The 25233-nt window shown below is 47.7% G+C and overlaps 2 protein-coding genes across 2 annotated transcripts in view; one reads left to right on the forward strand and one right to left on the reverse strand.

The window, feature by feature from the left end:
• The first annotated feature begins 1712 nt into the window (after positions 1-1712).
• TCP11L1 (t-complex 11 like 1) lies at positions 1713-10247 on the forward strand. Its single transcript, XM_088525891.1, has 9 exons — positions 1713-2048; positions 3811-3943; positions 4907-5027; positions 5359-5579; positions 6527-6663; positions 7050-7249; positions 8839-9020; positions 9640-9812; positions 9975-10247. The coding sequence occupies exons 1-9, from the start codon at positions 1802-1804 to the stop codon at positions 10208-10210; spliced, it is 1650 nt and encodes a 549-aa protein (XP_088382017.1). The 5' UTR covers positions 1713-1801; the 3' UTR covers positions 10211-10247.
• A 3235-nt stretch (positions 10248-13482) lies between these two features.
• CSTF3 (cleavage stimulation factor subunit 3) overlaps positions 13483-25233 on the reverse strand; it is a 40178-nt gene continuing 28427 nt past the window's right edge. Inside the window, exons 9-21 of the mRNA XM_088525900.1 lie at positions 22215-22292; positions 21855-22017; positions 21430-21539; positions 20921-21037; positions 19979-20053; positions 18522-18665; positions 18328-18430; positions 17114-17183; positions 15830-16025; positions 14948-15101; positions 14499-14593; positions 14327-14387; positions 13483-13731 (exon numbers count right to left, since the gene is read on the reverse strand). Coding sequence (XP_088382026.1) covers positions 13529-13731; positions 14327-14387; positions 14499-14593; positions 14948-15101; positions 15830-16025; positions 17114-17183; positions 18328-18430; positions 18522-18665; positions 19979-20053; positions 20921-21037; positions 21430-21539; positions 21855-22017; positions 22215-22292 — 1569 coding nt within the window. The 3' untranslated portion in view covers positions 13483-13528. The remainder of the gene's footprint in view (positions 13732-14326; positions 14388-14498; positions 14594-14947; positions 15102-15829; positions 16026-17113; positions 17184-18327; positions 18431-18521; positions 18666-19978; positions 20054-20920; positions 21038-21429; positions 21540-21854; positions 22018-22214; positions 22293-25233) is intronic.

Here is a 25233-nt window from a genome sequence, read left to right on the forward strand (position 1 = left end):
GGGCAAAGCTGGGGCATAATAATCAAGAGACTGTTTATCTCCTCTGGGCGTCCTGGAGCAGCTTACCACCCCAATAATATTTCTGTACTTTTCTAGAGCTTGTGAGGCTAAAACGCGCTGGGAGAGTGCAAGATATATCACGTAAGATTGTTATTTTGGCTAGACAATGTATTTTCCCCCCCGTTTAACCTATCTTGCATTTTCTGTTTCAGCTCTCACCGTCTAACTGCTGTTCTCGTCGGATCTCCTCGGGCTCTCGCTGCTGGAGCGCCGCGGCGGGGAGAGCCCTGTCCTGCCGCCGGAGGTGCGGGGGCTCCCGCTGCTCCCCGAGCCCTTGCGCGGCTCTGCACGCGGCTGGAGGCCAGGGGTGAGCTGGAGCTAGAGCTAGAGCCAGCGTCGGGTGCTCCCCGCCGGGGGTACGTGGCGCTCGTTCTGCTTCGCGCCCCTGCCCACGCTGGGAGGAGCGCGGTGCTCTGGGGACGCGCGCTGCCTCGCTGCGTGCAGATATCTGTGCATCTAGCAAGGCGACGATCCTGAGTCATTGCTGTGGAGACGGGTAAAAATTTCTGATATCCACCGAGTCTCCTGGCTGTCTTGCAGCACGACACTGTTGGCATTCAGTTTAAACTGTTCGTCGTTACAGTGGCTCTGCTTAAAAAACTATATTCAGTGTTCTGTATTTCCACACTGTTGCTTGTGCTGCATCCTTTCCAGTTTAGTCCTCGACTGCAAGAATGCTTAAGAGCTGTGAGGTGCTTCTGTGGGTTGTTCTCTTGCTGAAAACTTGTTTCTTTCAATTTAGAAAGCTGTGATCCCAGGATAGTAGGTAGTAGGGGAAGTTGGTGCTTTCCCATAAGCTTTTATTGTTGTTTCCGGTTCCTGTTTTTTTGGAAGCCTATTCTCAACTTCCCTCTTTGCACCACTGTTTGGTTCTGATTATTTGATGATTTAGTGAGATCACGTACCTTTTAACAGAGCTGCCTAGAACTGAAATTTGAACGGCAGCTTCCCGTATAGCAGAGAATTCTTCAAACCTTCCTCAAAGAAAAAGGTGAACAAAAAATAGGTGAAGGTAATGAACAGTGAGACATGCTTTTCCAGTGGCCATTTTTTCAGTATATCGGTGGGTAAACTGCATCTATTTGTGATGTAGTAAAAATTATTTGAAAACTAGCATTTAGTAAACTAATAATTTCAATATTTTAAATTTACATTAAATGATATACAGATTCATTACTGTAGTTATGTTTTTTTAACAAAACATCCTCAGATCTCTATGCGTAAATGGTGAGTCTTGCATGGAAGGAAGTAATGGGAGTAAGATCCTTTATTAATTAGATCCTAGTCCTTTTCCTGCTTTTTAATTTTTTCATTTATTTGGATGGCCTAGATTTAAGTTCTGATCGGCTGATACGAGTAAGAAATATATTAGGTTGAGAACACATTATTATCATTATATAGTAGTAATGTTTCATTTGCCATAATCATTTTTGTAAACTATGTCCACAGTTTATTCAAAACATATTTTTACTGCTCCTTCATAAGCAATGCTAAAAAAACAAACTTAAATATCTTTTTCTTTGTCATCTCTGTGCATTATGGTAAAGGAACAGTTTCAGATTTTTTGAGAATTTCCTAGAAATAAAAATTAAGTAAATGGAGGCTGTGTTAAAAGCATCCTTTTTGTATAAGATGGAAAGTGAGTCAGTATCCAGGTCCCCCACCGTTACAGGAGTAAAATCACCTGAGTCTTCATAAGACTTCTTCTAATTTTTTGTCTTAATCAAGAGTACCACAGGTGATGATTTCCTATTTAGCCATGTCAGAAAATGTTTATTCATCCCCTTTTTCTTTTTTCTTTTTTTTTCCTTTTCCTAAAAAGCAACAAGTGAAAATGTCCCACAATCCTGACAAGCCACATACAAGTGGAGACAAGCCGAGTGCTTTGGAGGATGGCCAAGAGACAAGCGTGGACACTGCAGGTCAGTCCATCAGGAAGAGAATACGACAGAGTCCTCCTGCTTCACACAGAGATGATACACCCAAGTGTAAGCAAAATTGCTTCTAAAACTAAGTAGAATTCTCTGTTTTTATCCAGTAGACAGTCATGGGGTTTTTCAGCATTCTTTGTGTGTTGGACTGTGTTACAGTTAAATGCTATATGAAACCTCGTTATTTGCTGTCCTTTGAAGCTGTTTGTAACACAAAGACACTACAAACCCTTTCCTGTTGTTTTTTTTCCAGTTTTATTTCAGTACTTCGTTGTCCACAGTAACTGTTTTGTCTTGAGCTGTGTGTCCTAGCTGCTTTGTGAGAGTGTTTACAGGATAAGGCCCTTCTCTAGTACGTTGTAGCTGGGTTGTTGCTACCGTCCCCTTTATCAGCTGAACTTTCTGGACTGCCTAAGCCTCTGTTTTTAGTGCAGAGCAGGAGAGTCTATTATCAACCAAATATATCCCGTCCTCTTTCTTCCTCTTGTGTTCCTCCCTCCCCCAATACCGATCAAAAGTTTAATGGTACCTCTTTTCGGGTTGTTCTGCTTAGTGGATTTATTCTAAAACTGAAATTTGATAAACTTTGACTGGTCTGTGCAGGAATATTTTCCATCCTAATACCAGTTTTAGTGTCAGACTGTTCACAGGACTCTCATGCTGTGAGTTTATTTCTACAGCACATTTGTCCCTGTCATCCTGTTTTTAGCATGAGGAGCCAGATATGAGAGGACTGCTGATTATTTCACGCAGCTCTATAGATCAAAGTAGCTTTTTTTTTTTTTTTTTTTCCTCCTCCTGGTCCTGAGGATTCAGTTCAAAGAAATGGAATTATTCAGATAACTAGGCACGAATTTTTGCAGAGATTCCCAGCATGTGCCATGTTTTGTTTCATTCTTTTTTATTGGCACCCCTTACTAATCTAGGTGCATTTAGTGTTGTATATAGTGTCACGCTATGCAGAAATGTTCCGTGTGGAGTTCATGTTGTTGTGTCGCTGGCCAGTGTGCGACAGCCCTGTGAAGTGACAGGCAGAGCACAGCCTTGTGTTGCACTGCACCACGGAGCAGCTGTTGGGCTGGAGCCCTCCCCTCTTGGAAGGGGTAGGAATAATGTGCAATGACGTACCAAGATTGAAGAGCTTCCTTTGGTTCCTGAAAGAGTCTCTTAGCTTTTACTGCCTCTGCAGCTAGAGTGAGGTCATTTGGCAGCTGGACAAGAGTTAATTCTCATTCAGCTTCATTGGGCTGCACGTTCTGCTCAGAATATCAGTTCCTGCTGTGCTCCCATAGTCACTGGGCAAGACTAAGCTCTAAGCTGAAGGAAACAGGGGTTAAAGAGCACTGTGTGAGAAGAATGAGGTTCTCCTGAAAAACCCTCTCGTTGTGTGTGCACATGGCACACATTCAGGTGATGGGCATGTGTTTTTGAAGGGCCTTTTCTGTGCAACCAGCCTCAGTGGCTCGGTGAGCCCAGCATAGGAAGGCTCCTGGTTGGTTTGTTTTATGTTGGAAACTACTGGCAGCCGCAGGTCTCAGCTGGCCTCAGCAGAGACAGGGTCGCTCCCCTGGGCAGGACGGGCTGTGCCCTTGGCACCTTCCCTGGCGCGTGTCCTCCTGCTTTCAGCACTGCTTTGTGCGCCCAGCAGGGTCAGCAGCCTCCCACGTGGAGGATGTTACATCACCTGCAACAACTGGGACCACTAATTCGCAGGGCAGCCGGGAAGCAAATCAAATTTTCTGGAACTGTTGCAACCCGTGCTCTCCTACCTCTCAGATTTCTGCAGTCAGTCACTACCTTTGTTTTATCCATGTTACAGCTAGTCCTCCTAGGCTTGTGTCCATGGAAGAGCTCATGGAAACTGCGAAGGGAGTAACCAACATGGCACTAGCCCATGAAATTGTTGTTAATGGGGACTTCCACATAAAACCAGCTGAATTACCAGAACACAGGTAAGACTGCTACTAAGCACTTGAATAATAATAATAATACTAATAACTGTGGAACTGCAGAACCGTTGTAATGGTTCAGATAAAAGGTCTGTCTAGTATCCTACCTGGCCGTGCCAACAGCAGGTGCCTAGGGAAGAGCATCGGAAAAAGGTAAGTTCCCCACAACTTGCAAATACCAAGGACACGTGCTTGAAGGCAAAAGCACTTGTGACTGTATTTGCAGCACTGGCTGCTGCCAGGAAACCCAGCATGTAAGGACTTTGGGGAGATGCTTGAGCCTCGTGGCACCTGGAGTACGGCCCTTGGGAATCCGTGGGATTTGGTGCAGGCGTGCTCTGTGTGTGTGTGTGAATGTGAGCATTTTATGGTTTTTCTTCAATGTTGAATTCAAACCTGGTGTGAACAGGAGTGTGCCTGCTGAAGTGAACCTCAATATTTTGAGTTAGAAATTGGTTCCTGGAACTGTGGGATTTGTTTGTTGTTTATACCAACCGAGTGGGGCCTTTCACTCAGCACTTGAGTTGAAATTGCAGAAACCTTCATATCAAGGGAGTTATTTAATTTCTCCTAGGTTTACTTAATGAGTCTTAGCCAGTAGAGTCATATTACTTAGTGAAGTTCTGCAAAGAAACATCAGTACTGTTCTTCGGAAGAGAATCTATAATTTTTATGATTTCTTTATCTTCTATTTGGGCTACTTGAGAAGTGGCATTTAACAGCTGCTTTCAAGGATTTAATCTGTAGCCTTCTTTGCTTGCCTGTAACATTTTGTTGGGATATGAGTCATTCCAGATCCTACATCCAGTATTTTTTTTTCTTGATTAGCTTAAAATGGTAGCTTCTTCTCTGTTAATCTTCACTTATTCATTACACACACTACTCTTACAGAGCTCTGCAGGTCACTACATAAGGTGGTTGCAGAGACAAGTACTGCCCTTTTTAACTGCTTGTGTTTACCCACAGCTTGGAAAAAAAAGTAAGAGATATTGTGCACAAAGCTTTCTGGGATTGCCTGGAAGCCCAGCTGCAGGAAGAGCCACCAACATATGACCATGCAATTAAACTGTTGGGAGAAATTAAAGAGGTAGGATGCTGTCATAGCCAAGTAAGTTACTGAATTTGATCATCTGTGTTCAGGTGGACAGGCAGAATGAAGTGTTTGAAATGTCACAGGTCGTAAAGGACTCTCTTGATCTCTTCATAATGCATTATTTTCTGTGAACATACATAAATTGTGTACTCATGTGTGTAGCATTTGAATCTAGAGCTGGTAAATGACTCCTTGGCTTTGTTAATGAACCCGAGATACCACTTGTAAATGGCCTTTAGCGTAAATGAAAATGGTTGCATAACTGCCTCGATCCTGTAGCGTTTGATACGCAGGACTAACGCGCTGTTAAATCTTTCCATTTCAGACTCTCTTGTCTTTCTTGCTGCCTGGTCATACTAGACTAAGAAACCAGATTACAGAGGTTCTTGATCTGGATTTGATAAAACAGGAGGCAGAAAATGGGGCCCTGGACATTTCCAAGTTGGTGGAATTTGTTATTGGAATGATGGGGACCCTCTGTGCTCCAGCTCGAGATGAAGAAATTAAGAGACTGAAAGATATTCATGAAATAGTTCCTCTGTTCAGGTACTGAGATGATACCTTTTGGTTGTTCTGAGACCTTTAAATAGCTGTAGCTGTCCGTGTGCCTGTGGGATGGGGGTGCTTCCAGCAGGGAGGCTTGCTGGAAACGGCCGGAGGGAAGGGGACGCAGCCATGAGGGGGAGATGCACCCGGGGACCAGGACCCCCTGGTCTGTGTCCGGCTCCTGCAGGTCACTGAAGGGCGTTTTCTGAAACCTTGCAGGCGAAAGGTTAGTTTGCCTTTTCTGCCCTTTTCTGCTTTATCTTTCAATACCTTCTGCCATTGATTTTAAATTTGGATATGGTCAGGAGCATGGGGAAAAGACACTGTTGTTCCTCAGCCAGTTCCTCCTCCCCCTAAAAAAGAGGAGCAAACCTGCTGGATCTGGGAGCATAGGGGAGGCTTCTGCCTTGTCACCATTTCTGAATAAACAGTTCAAGCTTTTGGTAGTTAGAGGAAATCCTATTATCCTTGTTGTTTTATCTTTTTATGCCAAAACATTTTCTAATTTGGTAAGCTTCCAAGAGCAAGGCTTGACCTGACAGAAGGATTGCAGGCAGGGGTTCGGTTGCTTTGAAATTATTATTTTTTTCCCCTGGGGGCTCATTCTTTCATTTCCATGGAGGCTGCCAGTTGGGGCTGCCAGCAGAGGCAGCTTGCTAGCTTTGGAACAGGGGTGTCTGCCCGTGTATCCGGCACGTGGTACTGCACATCCTGGGAAATCTGACCCGTGGGGGAGGCTTTCCTGCGGGAGAACAAGGCCAGGAGTGCGCGCATGCACGTGCACGCTCGCTCCGCCTTCCCTCTGCTCCTGCCTGGACATGTTGAGCACATCTAACGTTTTGCATGCATGGTTTTGCTCTTTCCTTGGTCAATCTGTATTAAGTCTTTTAAACAGTGCCTCTTTAACATCTGTAGCCCTGAATAACTTTTTCTGTTTGTTTGTTTAGAGCAATTTTCTCTGTGTTAGACCTAATGAAAATGGATATGGCAAACTTCGCTGTCACTAGTATTAGGCCAAAATTAATGCAGCAGTCTGCTGAATATGAAAGAAAGAAGTTTCAGGAGTTTCTTGAGAAACAGCCAAGTATGATTTTGTTTCTTTCTTTCTTCCCCTCTGACATCCCAGTAAACTCTGCGTTTCTGTTTGTGTATCACAAAAAGAAATTAGATTTTGTGTTCTGTAATTCAGGTGGCAAATGAAAGCTTATATCCGCAAACTATGGTTTGCAAAAGTATACCAATACAACATGCCAGCACTCAACACAGTGGAGTTTTGTTTCATTGGAATAGAGTGTATGATGCAGTAGGTTTTGTTTTTCTTTTACGTGTTCTGATTGATGCTGTAAATAAAACACATACCAGTAACTGACATCATGGGTATTAGAAATAGCAGCCAAATGGGGTTACTTGGAAAAAAATAGCTTTGAAAACAAGTTTTCTTAACAGGACTTTTCCTTTTCTCCTTCCCAGATTCCTTAGACCTTGTCACAGAGTGGTTGCAAGAAGCCGCCGATGATCTCGTAAAGCTGCGCTGCAAAAAGCTGCTTCCCCACTGCGGTGACGACGACGGCGCTGCTGCCGGAGCCTCTGCCTTGTGCTCCGTTGCTGTGCAAAACCAGGCGTATCTGAAGCTCCTGAAATGGGATCATGTGAACAGGCCTTTTCCAGAAGTAGGTATTTAACAGAGAAATTGATGTCTCTGTTCTACTGCTTTCATATTGCTGGAACATAATGGAAACTGTTTGCATTTGTAGCCTTGCCACAAGCACAGCACTCAAAGCTTCTCCCTTAACTGCGCCTGCTCATAGCTCTCTTAACAGAGGCAATTCCCTGTCAGCGCCGAGGGTTAGCGTGCAGTATTCCCGGGTCTGGGCTGCTCCCGGGACGCGGCGGCGGGAGGCAGCCGCTCTTCCCGGAGCAGCCGGGGACACGGCAGGGCTCGCGCGTGCGGCAGCGCCTGCGCTCAGGCCGCATGGCCCTTGGGGCTCCAGCGCCTGCTCTCCTCTGCAGAGAAGCTCTCTGCGCGGCCGTAGGTGGGCTAAGGTCGCCACAGAGTAGGAGAAGCTGTTGCAGGGCCCCGGGTGAATGAGCGCCTGGTGGGCAAGGTGGGTGCTCTGGCGGCAGTCGCTGCTGTTGGTCGTGTGGAGCAGTTTGGAAACTGCACCAGAGCAACGCGGGCCTTGCCTCTCTGCCATCACATAGCCGTTTGTGGGTTTGGGAGTTAAAGCTTTGCTTCAAAATCTTTCAAACTCGCCCCTTTGAACTGGGGCGAGTTTGTGCATTTCAGATGTTTGGAGAGAAAACAAAAAGGCCGGTTACACACTGTGAAAGTTGCACTGAATTGGATGTGCTTAACCCCTTGTTACAGAGCAGAGAAGCCAGAAATTCGTGCTCGGCAAAATAAACAGCTTTTTGTGCATCTAGAAAGAACTCTTGGAAACAAACCTACAGGAACCACAAAGCAGAAGTAGTTATTGTTTCTGTGTTCCTTCAAGGGTGTTTGAGAGTGTTCAATAGGAATTACAGTAAATATCTGTTTTGTTGCTCTCTCTGCTTTATCTAACCTGGGAAGTGTTTCTTAAAAAGAAAATGTGTATTTTCAGGTTCAGCAGGGGATTAAAATTCATTTGCAATACCAAATCAGTAGTTAAAAGGTAGATTATGCATCATCTTTGAAACGCTTTTATTCATGATTTTTATTCATGAATTAATGCAACAGTCACAAAAGTGAGAAAAACAAAACAATCAACAGTAACAATTCAAATTTCTCAGTCCTGCAAAGCCACCTTGTGTGGTAGCCTAATAATATAGAAGGGCCTAATAATATTTAAGGGACTTGTAATGGTCCCTTAGTGAGTATCTTGTGCCTATCTCACAAGTGCCTGGGTCTGATCTCTGAGTCAGCATGTCAAATTGGAGTAATCTGATTAAGTAGGCCTGTGTGTTTTATGTCAAAAGCAGAAAATTGTATTATATCTACAGTGTAATGTTGTATATTATACATTAACATGTGTGTGTGTTTGTATTTTCAACCTCCTGAAATATTTTGGAATGAAGAAATGGCTTTGATCTGTAAGAGCGAGTCACAGAATAATTCTGTTGGGAAGGGACTCTGCAGAGCCGCCGGGCCGCAGCCCTGCTCGGAGCGGTGTCGGGTTGAGCAGGTTGTCTGGGGCTGGGGATGGAGACTCCGCCTCCGCCTCGAGCAGCCTCTCACCCATCTGAGTCTCCTTCTCCTGCCTTTCTCGTTTCTTTGCAGACCGTGTTAATGGACCAGGCCCGTTTTCAGGAAATACAGCTGGAGCTGGAGCAGCTCCTGCTGACGGGGACCGTCCTTCTGGTCACGTTCAGTGCGGCAGGCTCGGCGCTTGCTGGTATACCCGGGTTTGCCGAGAAAATCAAGACCATAGTCAGGGTGCTGCTGGCAGGAATGCATCTTCCGTGAGTACCGAATTCTCGAGGGCGCACAGAGACGGGGGCATTCACGTGGGCCCTGGCAGATAGCCAGTTTGAGCTTCGCTTTGCCGTAGACCATAGGGCATGGAGAGGAGGTTACAAGGGCTCTTAATTAACCCGGGCTGGCCCTTTTGGTCTAGCTTTCTGACACAGAAGAGTCTGGTTTGGCCCTGCCGCTTGCCAGTGTGTTTTCCGAGGGCTCGTTCCTCACGAGGCCTGGCTGGCACGCGGCGCTGGAGCCCGCGGGGGCCGGCAGCTCCGCTCCATGGGTGCTCAGAGCGCGGTGCATTCGGCGCCTGTGAACGCGCAGCGAATCCGGTGCTCGCTGCAGGGTTGCAGTGCTCTTCACCTGCGCCGTCTGCATGGACGGAATGGCCCTTCCTGTTCGGGTAGATCTTTAATGCAGTCCCCTACTCCTTTGTCTTTATTTTTCGTATATATAAAATACCTTCTGTACTTGGTAATTCTTGCTTTATGTGGGTTACTCCTCTTCCATTACTCTAATAACCAAGGCAACTCTAAATGAATGGTATGTTTTTAAAGGTGTAAGAAAAGTGAACGAGCACAGCCCTTCTTAGGTAACGCTCTGCATCCCTTTCTGCAGCTCCTTTAACATGCGGGAGTCCCTGGCTACCGTCGGCGAGAAGGTGTGCGCGGAGCTCAACGGCTGCCTGGCCCAGCACGGCTTCGCGCCGCTCGCGGCCGACAGGGAGACGGGGCTCAAGGGGCAAATCCAGGCGGCGGCCAACGCCGACAACGCCATCTGCTCGCTCATAGGTAACGGCAGCAGGCACTGGCCCAGCGGCGCCGCGCTGCGGCCGGGAGGCGGCACGCGGCCTCGGCTCCTCCGCGCGCTGGGGCCAGCGCTGCTGCCGCTGAGACTGACAGCTGAGGGGCTCTCTAAAAAACAAATCGAAACTCTTGTTCCGTTTTTTCCAGATTCTCGAATTCAAAAGTTTCTGGGGAATTATCTTGCCTCTAGCCATCAGAAATCACTGCCTGCGCTTCCAGGAGGATTAGGTCCTATCCAGAGAGAGCTGGAAGAGATTGCTGTCAAGTATGTTCGTCTCGTCAACTACAACAAAATGGTCTTCAGCCCTTACTATGACGCAGTCCTCGACAAAATACTGCCTAAGGACGTGTCTCAGCACCTGGAGAAGTCAGAGGAACCATAAAACCAGTTTGTATGCTGCCAATACGGTACTAAATTGGTCTGCTATTAAAAAAAAAAAAAACAAAATCGCACCAGTATTTGTCTAGAAAAGCAGCTTTCCATGTAAACACTGGTTCCTTTAATTCACTAGCGGTGATTGATGAGAAAAATACGTGCGTTGCAGAGGGGTTCTGAAATGAATGACAAAAAGGAGATGGATGTTTAATGTAGGGGTGCAACCCGGAGCGGGTCGTCGTAGGCTTGGGCTGCAGTTTTAAAAGATCTGAGCAGTGCTAGGTAGGACAAATTGGACAACCAAATTGTGTCTTTAAATGGCTCATCTGGGGGCATTTTACTCTGTAATTTACCATGAAGTTAAATGTTCAGTCCAGAGCAGGTTAGAGATGGTCCTTCCCAACAGGATGATTTGGCTTTTTAAAAAAAAAAACCCTTAATCTGAAGACTGAGGAGCAAGCTATGGGAAGTTTCAACAGGCAAAAAAAAAAAGCAAAGCCAAACAGCACTTTATTGTAACATTATAGTTAGTATGGTAGACTGCTAGTTTTTTTCTGTGTTTTTAACGGCTTTTTTTGCCGTTTATCTGCAGATGTTTCAAAAAACAAACTATATTTTTGTAGCAAATTTTCTGGTTATTGAGCAGCTGTCCTCTGCTATGTACAGAACTTACAAAGGTGGCAATCTTATAGATTGCAGCTGTATTTATTCCTTGTAAAGACTTCTTCAGAAGGGCAGAGTTCAGTGTTTTGATAAAAGTGATATTTCCTACCTTTTCTTTTTTCCTAGTAGTTTACTCCTTTTTATGCAAAAATACTAAGTGAATCTTTGTCATCTTCAGAAGGTGGATTTACAGTGTGTGATTCTTTTGCCTGAAAAGTTTTACTTCTTTTTTAAAACTACAGCTTGAGATGGTTGCATATCCAATCATGTCTTTAAAAATATGCAGGAAGTGCAGAACACTTTCAGAAGTGTAAGTGATTTTAAACATAGAGTGGGAAATAACTGATAAAACATTGATTTGAATATACAGGGAGTATTTTCAGTAGATGTTTTTCACTTTGTAGAGATGATCTTAAAGCTTAAAATATTTTTAAATCTTGAATTTAATTAACTACATGCTGTATCAACATGGGCATTGATAGAAGATCTCAATGATCTAACCACCTTTCTAGTGTAATGATGTGAATCGTATTGAAATTACAGTGTATAATAGTTAATACCATAATACTGTAATTTCAAAGTCAGCGAGGAGGTGGGTACGTTTGGAAGTCTGCCCCGTTCTTGAGTACAGCTCTGTGCTGCCACAGTCAGAACACGATGGCTCCAGGAAGGCAGAGCTCAGTCATGAACCGTGTCCCAGCGTTAGAGGCTGTATCCCAAATAATCTACTGCCTCTTAAAAAACATAGTGAAAAGTCCTTCTATAACGATAACTTCCAGCTACATTTTGGTGATTAATTAACAAATCAAAATAGGAGAACTTGCAGAATCAGCATTGGTGCTTCCCTTTGCATGTCAGCATAGCTATGGCTGCAGTGACTTTGAGCAGGGAGGAAGATAGAATAAGACAAGACCTTTTACTCCATAGTAGCCTATACAACTATAAAATAAATCTTTTCTCATTCATTACAAAACCTCCTTTCCCCAAGAAAAAGCAGTCTTGCAAGAGATCACTAGTTCAGAGAAGTGATATATTTCTCCTTTGGCTAAACTTACTCAAATAGTAAATCGAGTATCTTAGTTCGGATCTTTGGCTCAAGGATGTAGAAAGGAGCAGCAGCAAAGGGCAAGCAACATAGAAGCAAGTCCGTGGAAACGGCATCTGAGACAACACTGAGCAGGGCGGAAGGGGTGAGACAGTTTGTACTTGCTAACCAAGGAGGTACCTGGCTCTGCTTTGGAAATTCTGCATCCAAGCATCCACGCGTGCCGGCTCCTGCTTGCGCGACCTCGGCCTGGCCAGGGCAGCCGGTGGTGCTGGACCCTCCTGTGCTGCTCCCAGCGCGTGCGGAGCCGACGCTCTCGCGGAGAGCGGGGCCCGTCCCCGCCAGGCGCGCAGGCCCGCGCGGCGCTGCCAGCTGCTGAACGGGGACAGCCGGCGTGGCCCGGTACCTGCCCACCGCCGCGACGCGCAGGAGCGGTTTTGCCAGCCTTATTTGTTTTTTAAAGGGGCAGTCCATTTCTCAAAGTGATTTCTAAGACATGCAGATAGTGTTAACTACCAAAGTTTAAAAAATATCTACGTAATAAACTGAGCGTTAGTAAGGCCAGCTCTGCTCTGTCTGTCACTGTTTGGGCCCTGGTACGTCCCTGCTTCACGTCTGGCCTGCAGGCATCTGTGCTCCTGGGGGCAGGCCCGGCTCTGCGGGGCAGCGTAGCTACTGCCCTGCACTTCAGGGGGTTCCTCTGGAGGGGTCGTACAATCTGAAGAACGCATAGGAAAGGCTTCAGAAGTTCACATGCCGTTTCTGTTATTTTCAAAGAAGCTAACAGGTTACACAATGTAGCTAAAAATATTAACATTTACCTTTGTACGTTATTAATAGAGGACCCGTGGCAGTTACCCAAGGCCAGAGCCGGTTAACTAATCCGCCTGGACAATCCACATTAGAAATAGGTATTGGAATGGTCTTATTTTGCTGTCTTCTGTAAACAGTCATGGCATTCAGAACAACTGTACTGTATCTGCTAGAAATCTGGAACAAAAATGCGTTCTGGTATATATGGTCTGATGCGTTTCCTGTGATGGTTTTAATTTGTATTAACAACGCTTGTGAAGGAACTGAGTGGTATTTAGAAAAAAAAATTTGAATAAAACCAGAATAAGGCATGATGTTATCGATATCCTTTTATTTTAAAGGAATGTTTTTTTCCATTTTCAACTACAAAACAGATTCCATACATTCTGCCATAAATAAAAACAAACAATAAGGCAGGACACTACATGAACAAACTGAGAACAACTGTTTTCCAGAAAGTGTGAATTAAAAATGCTTCACAATTATAAGCCATCCAGTTTTTAAAATAAAACTGTTGAAAACCCACAAGATTTCAAGTGGTCGATGTGAACATCCTTGAAGAAAGAACAAAATGCAGTTTAGTCATTTTGCACTTGTGTTTTTGAAAAATCTAATTTTGTTCAGAGCACATTCTAAGATTGTTCTCTCTGGATTTGGTTCAAGAACAATATGGGAGAAGAGGCACCACAGTAACAAAACCATTTTCGAGATTTTTTCTGTTTGCAGCTGTCCCTTTTAAAGCTTGACTTAAGAGACCACCTCGGTACAAGTCTTTGTCTATCACAGCAGAACTGCAGACCTGTTTCACCGGATTCTCTTTTGTTGTCGTGCTCTGTAGATGTCGTGAACGGGGGGAACGACCGATCCTTTCTCCTCGTCGTCATCAGAGTCTTCGTTTGCTCTCTTGACAGCCTTGTTGAGCAGGGCGTTATTTTCCACAGGACCGTTGCCTTCCACAGCTATTTCAGGGAGGCCTCCAGTAATTATTCTTACGGCTTCATCAACAGCTGCAGGACAAGGAAAACATCAGCTTAATTTGTGAAACTAGATCCCCGCAGTAGAAAGGTGTTTCGGCCAAGCTGAACAGAAATTCTGGAATAAGGACATTAAAAACCAAAGAGCCTTCAAGCAAGGCCACCACGATGCATATGCAGGGAGAGGTGTGGAACACAAGGTATTTGCTACCTTACTTCTGCAAATTTTAGGAGGAAAAAATAAATTTAACCTGTCAAACTCTTAGCCAGAGCAAACACTAATTACAAGGTAAATGCTGCTGCTTCAAATCAAGACCTCTCCTTATGCAAGTATTGAGGTCAGTTACAAGCTTAATAAAATAAGAAAACCTGCTGGGAAACTCTGAACGTGTGCCTGATTCATCAGGAAGATGCCTAGCAAGGCTGTTTCTGCGTATGAGTAGAGACAGCAGATTTGAAAAATATTCCATTTAAATTGAAAGTGCTTTTTTTTCCCTCTAAACAAAACTAAATCCTAGCTTTGGCTCTTAAAATAACAGAGAGGATGAGGAGGTGCATATTAATCATCTATATAAAATGTACATACATACACGTGGCACTACCAGAGACTCTTAAAGAAATGACTCACTTTCTGGCAATTTGCATCTTCGGAATATCTCCATGAGTTCATCCACTTGAACAAAGGGACCCTGATATAAAATAAAGGTTTAGAAGATTAACACTGTTCTGTGCATACTGTGCTCATGTCAAAACAGAATCGCTTCTCATTTCTGAAGTTCTCACAATTAATTCAAACCCACCTGAAAACACACGGGAGGGGGCAGGAGCTTCATGAGGACGACAGCTGCTGGCGGAACAGGAAAAACCCCCCCGGGTACAGGATGCAAACCTGGAGCTGCGGAGAAAGAAGGGCATGAGTCCAGTGCTCCCCCTGACTCCTTGCACAGCCTCATCACGTGGTGCAGAGGATCCCTGCTGCCCTGTCACTTCCACCTCTACTGCCTGGGTAAGGATCGGTCAGAGATGGGATGTGAAGAGCAAGGCCCCAGTTACACCTTCAATGACCCTAGTTTAAGCAAAACACCTAGGCCTTTGGCAAGCCAGTTAAACAACAGCCTAAGACTTAAGCCTGTGTTGCAAGCACTGATGATGAGGAAGTCTCAGTGACTAAGTTACTGAACACGGGAGATTTCTGTGGTAAGAGGAACACAGTGAACATCAGTCACTCCGGACTGAGCATCTGACTTACGTGCTAAGTGTCTTGGCTGAAACGGAATCATCTGCTGAGTGTCTGGTTTGGGATACTCAGGTTTTCTGTCTACTTCATCCTTGAGAACAGGCACGATGGAAGGCGCAACCACGGGGTCGGGGATGATGGCAGCCAGCTTGGCACGGGAGACGTCCTGCAGGGGCCGAGGAGAGCGCGCTGAGCGATACTGCGGCAAAATCCCCCTCGAGACTCGTCACTGGTTTCTCACTTTGTCAGCGCTATCTCAGATGTTCTTTTACAGGACCATCTCGCCAAAGCCTGCCTATTTTTGTCAAACAGTTTAGTCTCACACTGGCCCAGCTGCAGATGGAAACACTCTTGGTACAGAATGGACCTTGTTCATCGTTTTTGAATTGTACTTTTTTTTTTTTTCCCCTTTTCCTTTTTTTAAGCTTACAAAGGCTGAGGTGAACAGCGCAGACCGCTCAACTCCCAGCTCCCCTTTACATGTCCTTCTCCTCAGCGCCTTGGCTGGGAAGGAGCCCCCGCGTAGGGCAGCGCAGGCACACACAGCGCCAGGTCCCAGGGCGCCCGCGCCTGAGGTCACCCCCAGGCACATCCAGGCCAGGTCATTCCACCTGGCAGGCACAACTGTCATTTCAGAAACAACTTTTTTCCCTGATCCACTGACTTTCCAGAGCTGTGCGATTCCCACACGGATAGCTCGGGGAAGCTGCCATGCAATGTGCTGGCCTTATGATTTCACCCTGGTCTGGCCCAGCAGGTTCCAGCTAGACACTAGGCTAAGCTGGCCTCTCTTACCTACTTTTCTATCAAAGAAAATAAAAATATAAGGCAAGTGCTAAATAAAGAATTTGCATAATCTTGCTAGGAATAAAAATAATAAAACTATCTACTCACCTTATAACCAAGAGCCTTAAGTTCACTTGCAGAACAAGGGTAGAGATCCATGAACTTGTACCTGTCCACCAGCAGAGCTGTTTCTTTACCCTCATATTCCTCCTTGAACGCCGTAAACCTGCGTTTCTCCACCTTCAGGATGCTGGCTAGATCTCCAATGTTGCTTTCGAAAGCTAAAAACCGAGCCCAGATTTCTCTGCAAGAGAACAGACACACAGGACGGGCGCTCAGGGAGACAGCAACACTGCCACAGCCCAGCTATAAAAACATGCAACGTGAGAGGTTCTAGTGAGGTCACCTGGGAACACGTTGCCAGTTCTGTTGTTTATTTTAGATGCACCTATTGCCCTCCCAGTGCCTTAAATATTTCTATAAAATTTCTCATTCTAGTGGATCATAATGGGCTTTAAAGCTCATTCCTGCAGTAGACCTTCTTATGAAAAGGAAGGGATTACTGAAGTGAATGACTTAATAGCATTTGAAGTAAGATTTTAGCATCAACCTAGGAGGCATGGGTGGGCTTTACATATCCTGCTACATAATACATACATAATTAGGCAATACTTGAGAATTTTACATATGTACATAATGTACATAATGTACATAATGACATGACAGCAAATTATTAGTTATTTCTTTATGGAAAATCTCCAATGCAGCTTAGGCAACATCTGACCATATTTCTGGACCTGAATCAACTAATCAACTTTCATTTTAGCTTTGGAGGTCACTTGTGAGGAAGATTCTGCATCTAAACTAGTGTGACTTGCTCCAAGGGAGCACAGGTATTTCTCAGAAAAAAAAAAAACACAGGATGAAGGTACATGAAGGCAGAGAGCAACACGCTCGAGTTCTCCGTTTTGATGCTTATGTCAACCAGAGAACAACAGTTCATAGCTTCTTACTTGGAGTGCAAAGGATTTCACAGTCATTTTTGGAGCTACACTTTTCTGCAGTAATAACAACGGCAGTGTGTCGCCGAGCGGTTATTTTCAAGCATTCTCTTGTTCTTTCACTGTTTCATTTACAGGCGCCTGGAGTTTTTCAGCGTTCTCCTCCCTGAGCTCCCGTCTCCCCTTCCCGGGCGCTGCCTGGCGCAGCGGGGTCCTGCCCAGCCACCCGCAGGGCAGCAGCTTGCACAACTCTGGCACCGCTGCTGCTGCTTCAGGGGCACCTGCAGCTGCCTCTGCCCTGCTCGGCCTTTTCTCACGTGTGGGTCATGTTTGTTTTTGGGAGGATTTATGTATGATTTTTAGTGTAGTGAAACTGCTTTTGCAGACATACCCAGATTTCTCAGGTGGGAGGCTCCCTGAAGTTAAAACACGTTCAAACAAAACTCTTGTATTATTGTCCTCTTAAAAACAGAAAGAAAAAAGAAAAATCACACTGAGTAAAATATATTAAAGACAATTTAAAATCATTTCTATTCAGAGATGCGTACACTGAATTAAATGAGAGGGCTTGTGATATCTGATGCCTGCTTGTGAATTTCAGTAAATACTGGAACACCTACATGAAGCTTTACCCAAGGAAAAGTAAATTTTTCTATTAATTTTATTACTTGAAAGTCTCTCATGGATAGTAACAAGCCGATTCTAACACAGTTTAACAGCACAGCTACTGGTTGGCCTCACGTAATTTTTATCAGGCTTTTTAATTAATTCTCTTGCAAATGAGGGCAACATTAACAAGCTTCTCAGCTGCACATTCCTCAGAAGCCCTCCTAAAATTACTGGAGCCGCTTTCCAGTTGGCAGCTCAGGCCTTGCCTTTGCGCTCTTCCAGCTGAGGAAGCGAACGCTGTTTCCTTACGCACTGCCGGCGTCGCCCCCCTCGTGCCGGGCGCTCGCTGCGTCTCGCGCTCTCGCTGCGTCTCGCCCCGCGGGACAGGCCACCTCCAGCCCCGGGCCGGGCCTGCGGGGCTGCTCGGCCACGGCAGGGACGCGAGGACGCGACAAGAGCCCCGGGGCTGCGCGCGCCACCGCCGCAGCCCTCCTGCGCGCGGGCGGCACCTCGAGGCCCAGCCCCGGCGGCCGCTGGCCCCGGGCTCGGCAGCTTGGGGGATTCAGTCTCTACCTGCAGCCACCCCCCGGCACGCGGGGTGGCTCCTCACGGATCTGGCGCACGCAGCGGGCCCGCGCAGGCAGGCCGGGGGAGGCTCTCCTTGCTCACCGGGAAGGGGCCGCGGGCGCTCGCCCCGCACGACAGCTCCCGCTGCCGCTGTCCCGCGCTGGAAGACCCTGCGCGAGGCCCGGCCTCCGCGCACAGCGAGCCCGGCTCCACACTGCGCTTAGCAGAGCTGGGGCCTCGCGTCAATCTGTGGCAGCGGGGACAAAACGGCAGGGTTTTTGAGCCGATTCTCGAGCTTTGCGAAGAGGTCTCACTGCCCCTCAAGCAAGAACGAAGAGCAGAATACAAAGCACTTGGCTTGGAGCCAGACTTGCAGAGGAGGCAAACGCGGGTTTCACCATGACCTCACAACGCTTGGATCTCCCTTACCATTAAGGTGAGACAAGTAGTCAATATATGCCAGCACGTATTCCGGAATGTCCCCGTACTTCTTCAGCCCTAGCTCAAAAATCTTGAAGGCCACAGACTTATCCTGCAGTCATTAAAAGGAGAAAAGTTATTGGCCTCAGTGCGCTCGCCCTCCCTGGCAGGCCCTGGGGATCGCTCTGGGCAGCCACGCTTACCTTGCTGCAGTAATACTCCATCAAAGCCGCCGTGACGTAGACGTGGTGGCGCGTCCGGGCATCCTCCCGTGCCTTCTTAAATATCATTCGTCCAGACTTGATGCCTTCTGCTCGCCTTGCAAACTTCATGTATTGGATATAAACCTATGGCGTAGATTCATATTCACGTAATCATCAGTGCTAAGAAGGAGTGCTAAGATATAAGAAAGCCTTGGGCTGTATCTGGCATCATCTCCACTCACCAAACGGCAACCAACAAAACTGCCTTTTGCCTCTACGCTGTCAGGCTATAAGCACCAAGACAAAGCCTTTGATATATATATTTCTTTAAAAAGTAGAAAATACCCAAGCCTGAGAACTAAAATGTCAATAATTTTTTTCAGGGAGATACGGCAATTAAGTAGATGAATATAAAACACATGCACTGGTACCTCCAGAGAATTAGAGGTCACTTGCTTATTCTAAAAATGTGAACTTTCCAATTAAGCTAAAGACATCCATGAGACTAAAAAAAGGCAAAAAGCCCCTTTCAGCACTGTTATGTATATTATAGAATTCAAAATATAAATCACGCTGCTTTAAATGTTTATGCCTGATGAAGAATGAGAGTGCCGATTTAACTCATTAGCCAGATTGTGATTTGCATTTTTAGGGTATTTATTTTTCCTCCACTCTGAATTAAGATCCCAAACAGCAGCATTCCTTAAAAAGGGGGAAGTGGCATATATATATATATTTTCATAAAATACACCATAATGCTTTCCAGATAGATATGTATAACAAATACAGCGTGTCAATAAATAGCTCTTTTTCCTCAGACACTGATCTATTATTTCATCTTAGACCTCAGACCTTTCCTTCTCATGCTTTGCCATGCTTATTTATAAGCTAAGTAACTTGAGGACAGGTTATACTTCTACCATTTGTTCAGTTCACAGCTGGTGTTAGGAACAATATTGTTTCCTTAAAACTTAGGTCGATGCACAGCAAAACACTTTGATATTTATGTGGTTATATAATTTGAAATACTTCAAATTTCCTTGCAAGCTACTGTGAACTCTAAGTATTGCTCTGTAGGGAAGACAGTTGGAGAAATCAATGTGCTTTTCACAAGTTAAGATGAGGGAAAGTGAAATTTTAGTTGAGCCAACAAAATATACAGCAGTGCTTAGGAGCTGCTTCATGAAATCTTTAGTATCTTCACTTATTATCTCCACGGTTTAAGAGATTCTCCAAAGGACACACTGGGGAGAAGCGTACGTGACAATGTATCCTAGTGGATTAAAGGCTGGCTATAATCATTGCCCTCACTTAAATTTTCATCTGATTCCATCACCACAGTACTCGGCCTGCTGGATCATCCTTGTGACCCAGGGCACTCCTGTAGGTGCCCTCCCGTGAGGGTGCTCTGCTCACGATCTGTGCAGTAGAAAAGCTCCTACTGTGGCTCCTCTTACCAGAGTGGGATCGATATCTTCTATGGCCAAGAGTCTGTTGTATATGCTGTGCACTTTCTCATACTTCATCCGACTCTAAGAAAATGAAAAGGGAAGAGACGGCTTTGTAATACAAAAGAACTACAGAATTTTATTACTAACGATTTATAAGTTAATCTGACTCTTACAAATCATGTGTGAAAGTGCAAAAAAAACTATTTGCAGAAAAATCCTACACATTTTTGTTTACTTTTTCCCTCGATTGGATGCTACACAGTCAGTCAGTGGTTTACTTATTCAGAGCATTCCCTTCTTGTGCAGGCGCTCCTCTACTTTCCACGCACTATTTTTAGTAGGGTTTTAGTATGTGCCTTTCAAGAACCTCTGAAATCTTTTGTTAATTCAGTAATACAGCAGCAGAGCTACCACTGAGGGCCATGTGCAGAAACAAGCATCACCAGGGCATTACTCATTCCTGACACTGTGGTAACCAGGTAGGACAATGAAATTTGTTAGGAAAACAACCACCTGGGTGTCTCCCATCTCCCCTCAGAGCCATAGGGATACAAATACTAAGTAGATAGGAAATACTACAAAGGATTATATACAAATACTACAAAGATAGGAAAGCTGTTCTTTATCCTATTTTAAAAGTGAAGCAGCTGATGCTCCAGTAAGTGTGAAACTACAAGTCTTTAATTTCATAGCTATTTGAAAAATAAAGTCAATACTCAGTGAAAAGACTCGATAGATTTTCAAGAATATTGTAACTAACACTGTGGCCTTTTCCTCCACCATTTTGTTAGTTCAGCCTCAGAAACACTGAACAAGGTTAAAGATAGAATAATTAGCAAGTTAATTCTGCAGAAGGTCTGTATATATGCAGTATGTTTCCAAAAAATAACATTTAAATATATATATATATATAGGTTATAACTTCAACATGTGACTATTTTTGCTCACCTCCTCATAATCTGCATATGCAAAATAAAGAAGCATATTCTTCTTTAATAAAGTGCTGATCGCTCTTTCATAAATATTAGCAGCCTCATCACTGAAAAGTTTAGCATTGTTCATGTCCTGTTATAAAATAAACATATCAGCATGTACCAGCTGTGCCAGTGAAACCAAGGAATCATGAAATGTTTGCTGCCCATGAGAAGTCGCAGTGAACTCCAATGAAATATTCCAAACAACAGACAGGCATCTCCCCAGCACGTGAACAACTATGCAGGCATCCCCCAGCCCCCGCCAAAAAACACCTCCATCTAAAACTGACAAAGACTAAAGCATTCTTATATGACATGCAAAGATCTTTATTTCTCGAAAGAGCACAAAACTTAAAATTCTGGACAATTTAAGATGCTAAAAATATTTTTCCTTTCTTTTTTTTTTTTAAAGGAAAAACAGCAGTATGCTGCATTGAAGTAATGAAATAAGAAAGAAAAATCAAAGTTTTATGGCCATCTTACCCCCTTTTCTGCTAGCAGCTTACTGGATTGCTCAAGATATTGTGCAGCTTCATACCAGATATCTGGGTGATGTCCCAGCACCAAAAGGCATTGCTCGTATGCAAACATGACTAGAGGGAAACAAAGTAAGATACATTCCTTGTGTATCATTGCAGAAATAGGTCTGCAGTGTGCAATGGAAGAAGGAAACACAGAAAATAGCAAATAATTCAGATGCTGTTAATGCTAATGGACTTCAAGAAGAATCACCACCCCTTGCAATTCTAACCAGTAGTTTAAACCAAAATCCACAGAACTCAAGAAACAAAAGGAAAACGCCATCGGCTTGTGCCGCGCTGGGGTCGCTGAGAGCACTAAAACATGTTATGGTTTCAAAGGGCGACTGTGAACAGGGCCCAGAAACACCCTCCCACCCGGGCCGTTACCTCTCTTGGTTATGAGGGTCTGATCTTCCGTGCGCAGAGGGTTGCTCTTCTCCCACTGGATGTACTTCTTCCACATGTCCACCTGCTGCGCCTCCTGGGGCGTGTTTTGCGGGGGGACAGAGGGAGCGTTGCGATCCAGGCCCTTCATCACGGTCTCGTATTCCTGCAGCAGAGCAAGGGTGTTTGCAACGGCACATTTAAACGCACAAAACACTTAGTTCACATTACGCGTTATAAAAAAGATGGAAATGTTTTAGCACACCACCCTTACTAGTCTGATACTTCTGTATGAAAATAAGAAGTGAATTTAATGCCACTTTGTGGAATTAAGCAGGAAGAGAAGTCAATCGAATTCTGTACCTTTGCAACACGCCGTGCATTCATATAATCCCTACTCCTGTCTTCAATCATCTTCTTAGCTAAATGAATATTGATTCCCTGGAAAATGGGAAAACAAACAAAAAAAAAGAATCAAGGATGTGCAGTTTCACTTTGGAATTACTGGATCTTATTTCATACTGAAAGGGGCATGGACGGGAATGCAAAAGTGAGCAAAATAGTCAAAATTATTTAAATGTACCAATCTCACAAGGTTCTGTATTACTCACATTAAACATACCATAAATTGTCAGGGACTTAGTCAGGAGGGAGGAGACTCTCTACTAAAAATCAGCTGATCTGAGGCACCTCAAAGTATTTTTATCTTGCAAGTTAAAACTTATAAACCCCAGCGAGCGTGAGAAGTCGCTGGGAGAAGCAGGCATGCAGAGATGCACTGTGAATTACTGTTTCTCTCTCTGAGTAACGGCCGGTGCCCAGGCGGGACAGCAGCAGACGTTCGCTGGTGAGGACCGGGGTCGCGTGGGAGCCCCTTCCGAGGCTGCTCGACCAGCAAGAACAGAGATGGGAGCTCGAGCTCTGCATACCTCCCGCTGCTCTGCGCTCCCCAAGGAGCTCAGGGTCTTTAGGGGTCCTTGTAGGCGACGTGAGCCCGGCCACGAAGGGGCCTCTGTCCCCGCGAGGGACGAGGACGCTCACCGCAGCGCCCGCCAGGGCCGCACGCGGCTCCTCGCCGTGCCGGGGCAGCCGCGCTCGAGCTGTGATGCCAGCCCCGAATGGAGGCCGCAGAGGGACCCCCGGCACGGCACAACCGGGAAGACCTCCCCGGGGGCTGCAAACGTGCCTTTCTGAGGGATTTCGCCCCCAGGGGCTCGCCGGGCATGGCAGGAGAGGAGGTGGAATCGTGAGCCCTCCTCCCAGCGGGCACCTCACGGAGACGCAGGCTCACGATGGGAGCGGGACACTCGGCCGGGCGCTCTCAGCAGCTTTCCGCGGAGCAGCTGCAGCCCGTTCGGCCATGGATGCTCCTTCCCAGATGCAATCCCAACCCCAGCCGCTGCTTGTGGGAGGCCTCAGGAGCCTGAGGCGGTCATTTCCCATCTCGCCAGCCGAGCTGCCCGTTCCGGCCGTTTCTCCAGTTAAAGGTGCTTCCCGCTGCCTCGCAGGCCCATGCTGCTCCCCACTAGCTACCAACTGACCCAGAGGGAAGCTCGGGAGCATTCACCCCGTGGCCAATGGCCAATGCCCCTTGGTACGAAGGGCTGCCCGCCCCCTCTGCTTCTCATGGCTAGTCCTGGGAAGAACCATTTCCCTCCCAAGGAGCAGATTTTTTGTGGATGGCAGTTCCTCATTTTGTGCCAGTGTCTCCTGCATACACGAACACCTGCCCCTTCCCTGGGGCCACTGTGACTGGGGTCACATAAGCAACCGGCTCGGGGCGCCTCGAAGGGAGCCCTCGTTGCACTGCAAGGCCGAAGAAGGGCAGGGAAAGCTGATGGGGAAGTCTGGGGCTTTCCTCCAGATGAGGAGGCACTTCCCTCGGTATCTCCTGGGAAGAGCTTTCCCATAAACGCTTTGGACAGCCAATGCTGACAAGCGCTGCTGCGGGCTCTACTACATGGGATGGTGCTGGTTCTCCAACTCATGTAACTCAGGCTGGGGAAGGAAAAAACGGGCCCGTCCTGCCGCGTAGAGCCCACGAGCGGCGGCCATCTTGGGCAGCGCCTGCTGCAGACACGCAGCTCGGCACGAGGGCGCAGGGCTGCAGCCGAGCACCGCAGCTCAACGCGAGGGCGCGGGGCTGCAGCCGGGCACCGCAGCTCAACGCGAGGGTGCGGGGCTGCAGCCGGGCACCGCAGTGCAGCACGAGGGCGCGGGGCTGCAGCCGGGGACCGCAGCTCGGCACGAGGGCGCGGGGCTGCAGCCGGGGACCGCAGCTCAGCGCCAGAGTGCGGGGCTGCAGCCAGGCACCGCAGCGCGGCACAAGGGCGCAGGGCTGCAGCCGGGCACCGCAGCGCGGCGCGAGGGCGCGGGGCTGCAGCCGAGCACCACAGCTCGGCACGAGGGCGCGGGGCTGCAGCCGGGCACCGCAGCTCAACGCGAGGGCGCGGGGCTGCAGCCGGGCACCGCAGCTCAACGCGAGGGCGCGGGGCTGCAGCCGGGCACCGCAGCGCGGCACAAGGGTGCGGGGCTGCAGCCGAGCACCACAGCTCAACGCGAGGGCGCGGGGCTGCAGCCGGGCACCGCAGCGCGGCACAAGGGTGCGGGGCTGCAGCCGGGCACCGCAGCTCAACGCGAGGGCGCGGGGCTGCAGCCGGGCACCGCAGCTCAACGCGAGGGCGCGGGGCTGCAGCCGGGCACCGCAGCGCAGCGCGAGGGCGCGGGGCTGCAGCCGGGCACCGCAGCTCAGCACGAGGGCGCGGGGCTGCAGCCGGGCACCGCAGCGCAGCGCGAGGGCGCGGGGCTGCAGCCGGGCACCACAGCTCAGCACGAGGGCGCGGGGCTGCAGCCGGGCACCGCAGCGCGGCACGAGGGCGCGGGGCTGCAGCCGGGCACCGCAGCTCAGCGCGAGGGCGCGGGGCTGCAGCCGGGCACCGCAGCTCAACGCGAGGGCGCGGGGCTGCAGCCGGGCACCGCACCTCAACGCGAGGGCGCGGGGCTGCAGCCGGGCACCGCACCTCAACGCGAGGGCGCGGGGCTGCAGCCGGGCACCGCAGCTCAACGCGAGGGCGCGGGGCTGCAGCCGGGCACCGCGGCTCAACGCAAGGGCGCGGGGCTGCAGCCGGGCACCGCAGCGCAGCGCGAGGGTGCGGGGCTGCAGCCGGGCACCGCAGCTCAGCGCGAGGGCGCGGGGCTGCAGCCGGGCACCGCAGCTCAACGCGAGGGCGCGGGGCTGCAGCCGGGCACCGCAGCGCAGCGCGAGGGCGCGGGGCTGCAGCCGGGCACCGCAGCGCAGCGCGAGGGTGCGGGGCTGCAGCCGGGCACCGCAGCGCGGCACAAGGGTGCGGGGCTGCAGCCGGGCACCGCAGCTCGGCACGAG

Source organism: Tinamus guttatus, unplaced genomic scaffold (assembly GCF_059628265.1).
Source record: "Tinamus guttatus ecotype Peru unplaced genomic scaffold, ASM5962826v1 Tinamus_guttatus_pri_ptg000240l, whole genome shotgun sequence".
In the NCBI taxonomy this organism is placed as follows: Eukaryota; Metazoa; Chordata; class Aves; order Tinamiformes; family Tinamidae; genus Tinamus; species Tinamus guttatus.

What these genes read in the sequence shown, in the direction of transcription:
- TCP11L1 (XM_088525891.1), top strand. Translation starts at nt 1,802, where the DNA reads ATGATTTCCTATTTAGCCATGTCAGAAAATGTTTATTCATCCCCTTTT. An exon ending in CAGAGATGATACACCCAAGT is followed by an intron (nt 2,049 to 3,810) that starts GTAAGCAAAATT and finishes TCCATGTTACAG; the next exon opens with CTAGTCCTCCTAGGCTTGTG. An exon ending in CGCCATCTGCTCGCTCATAG is followed by an intron (nt 9,813 to 9,974) that starts GTAACGGCAGCA and finishes CGTTTTTTCCAG; the next exon opens with ATTCTCGAATTCAAAAGTTT.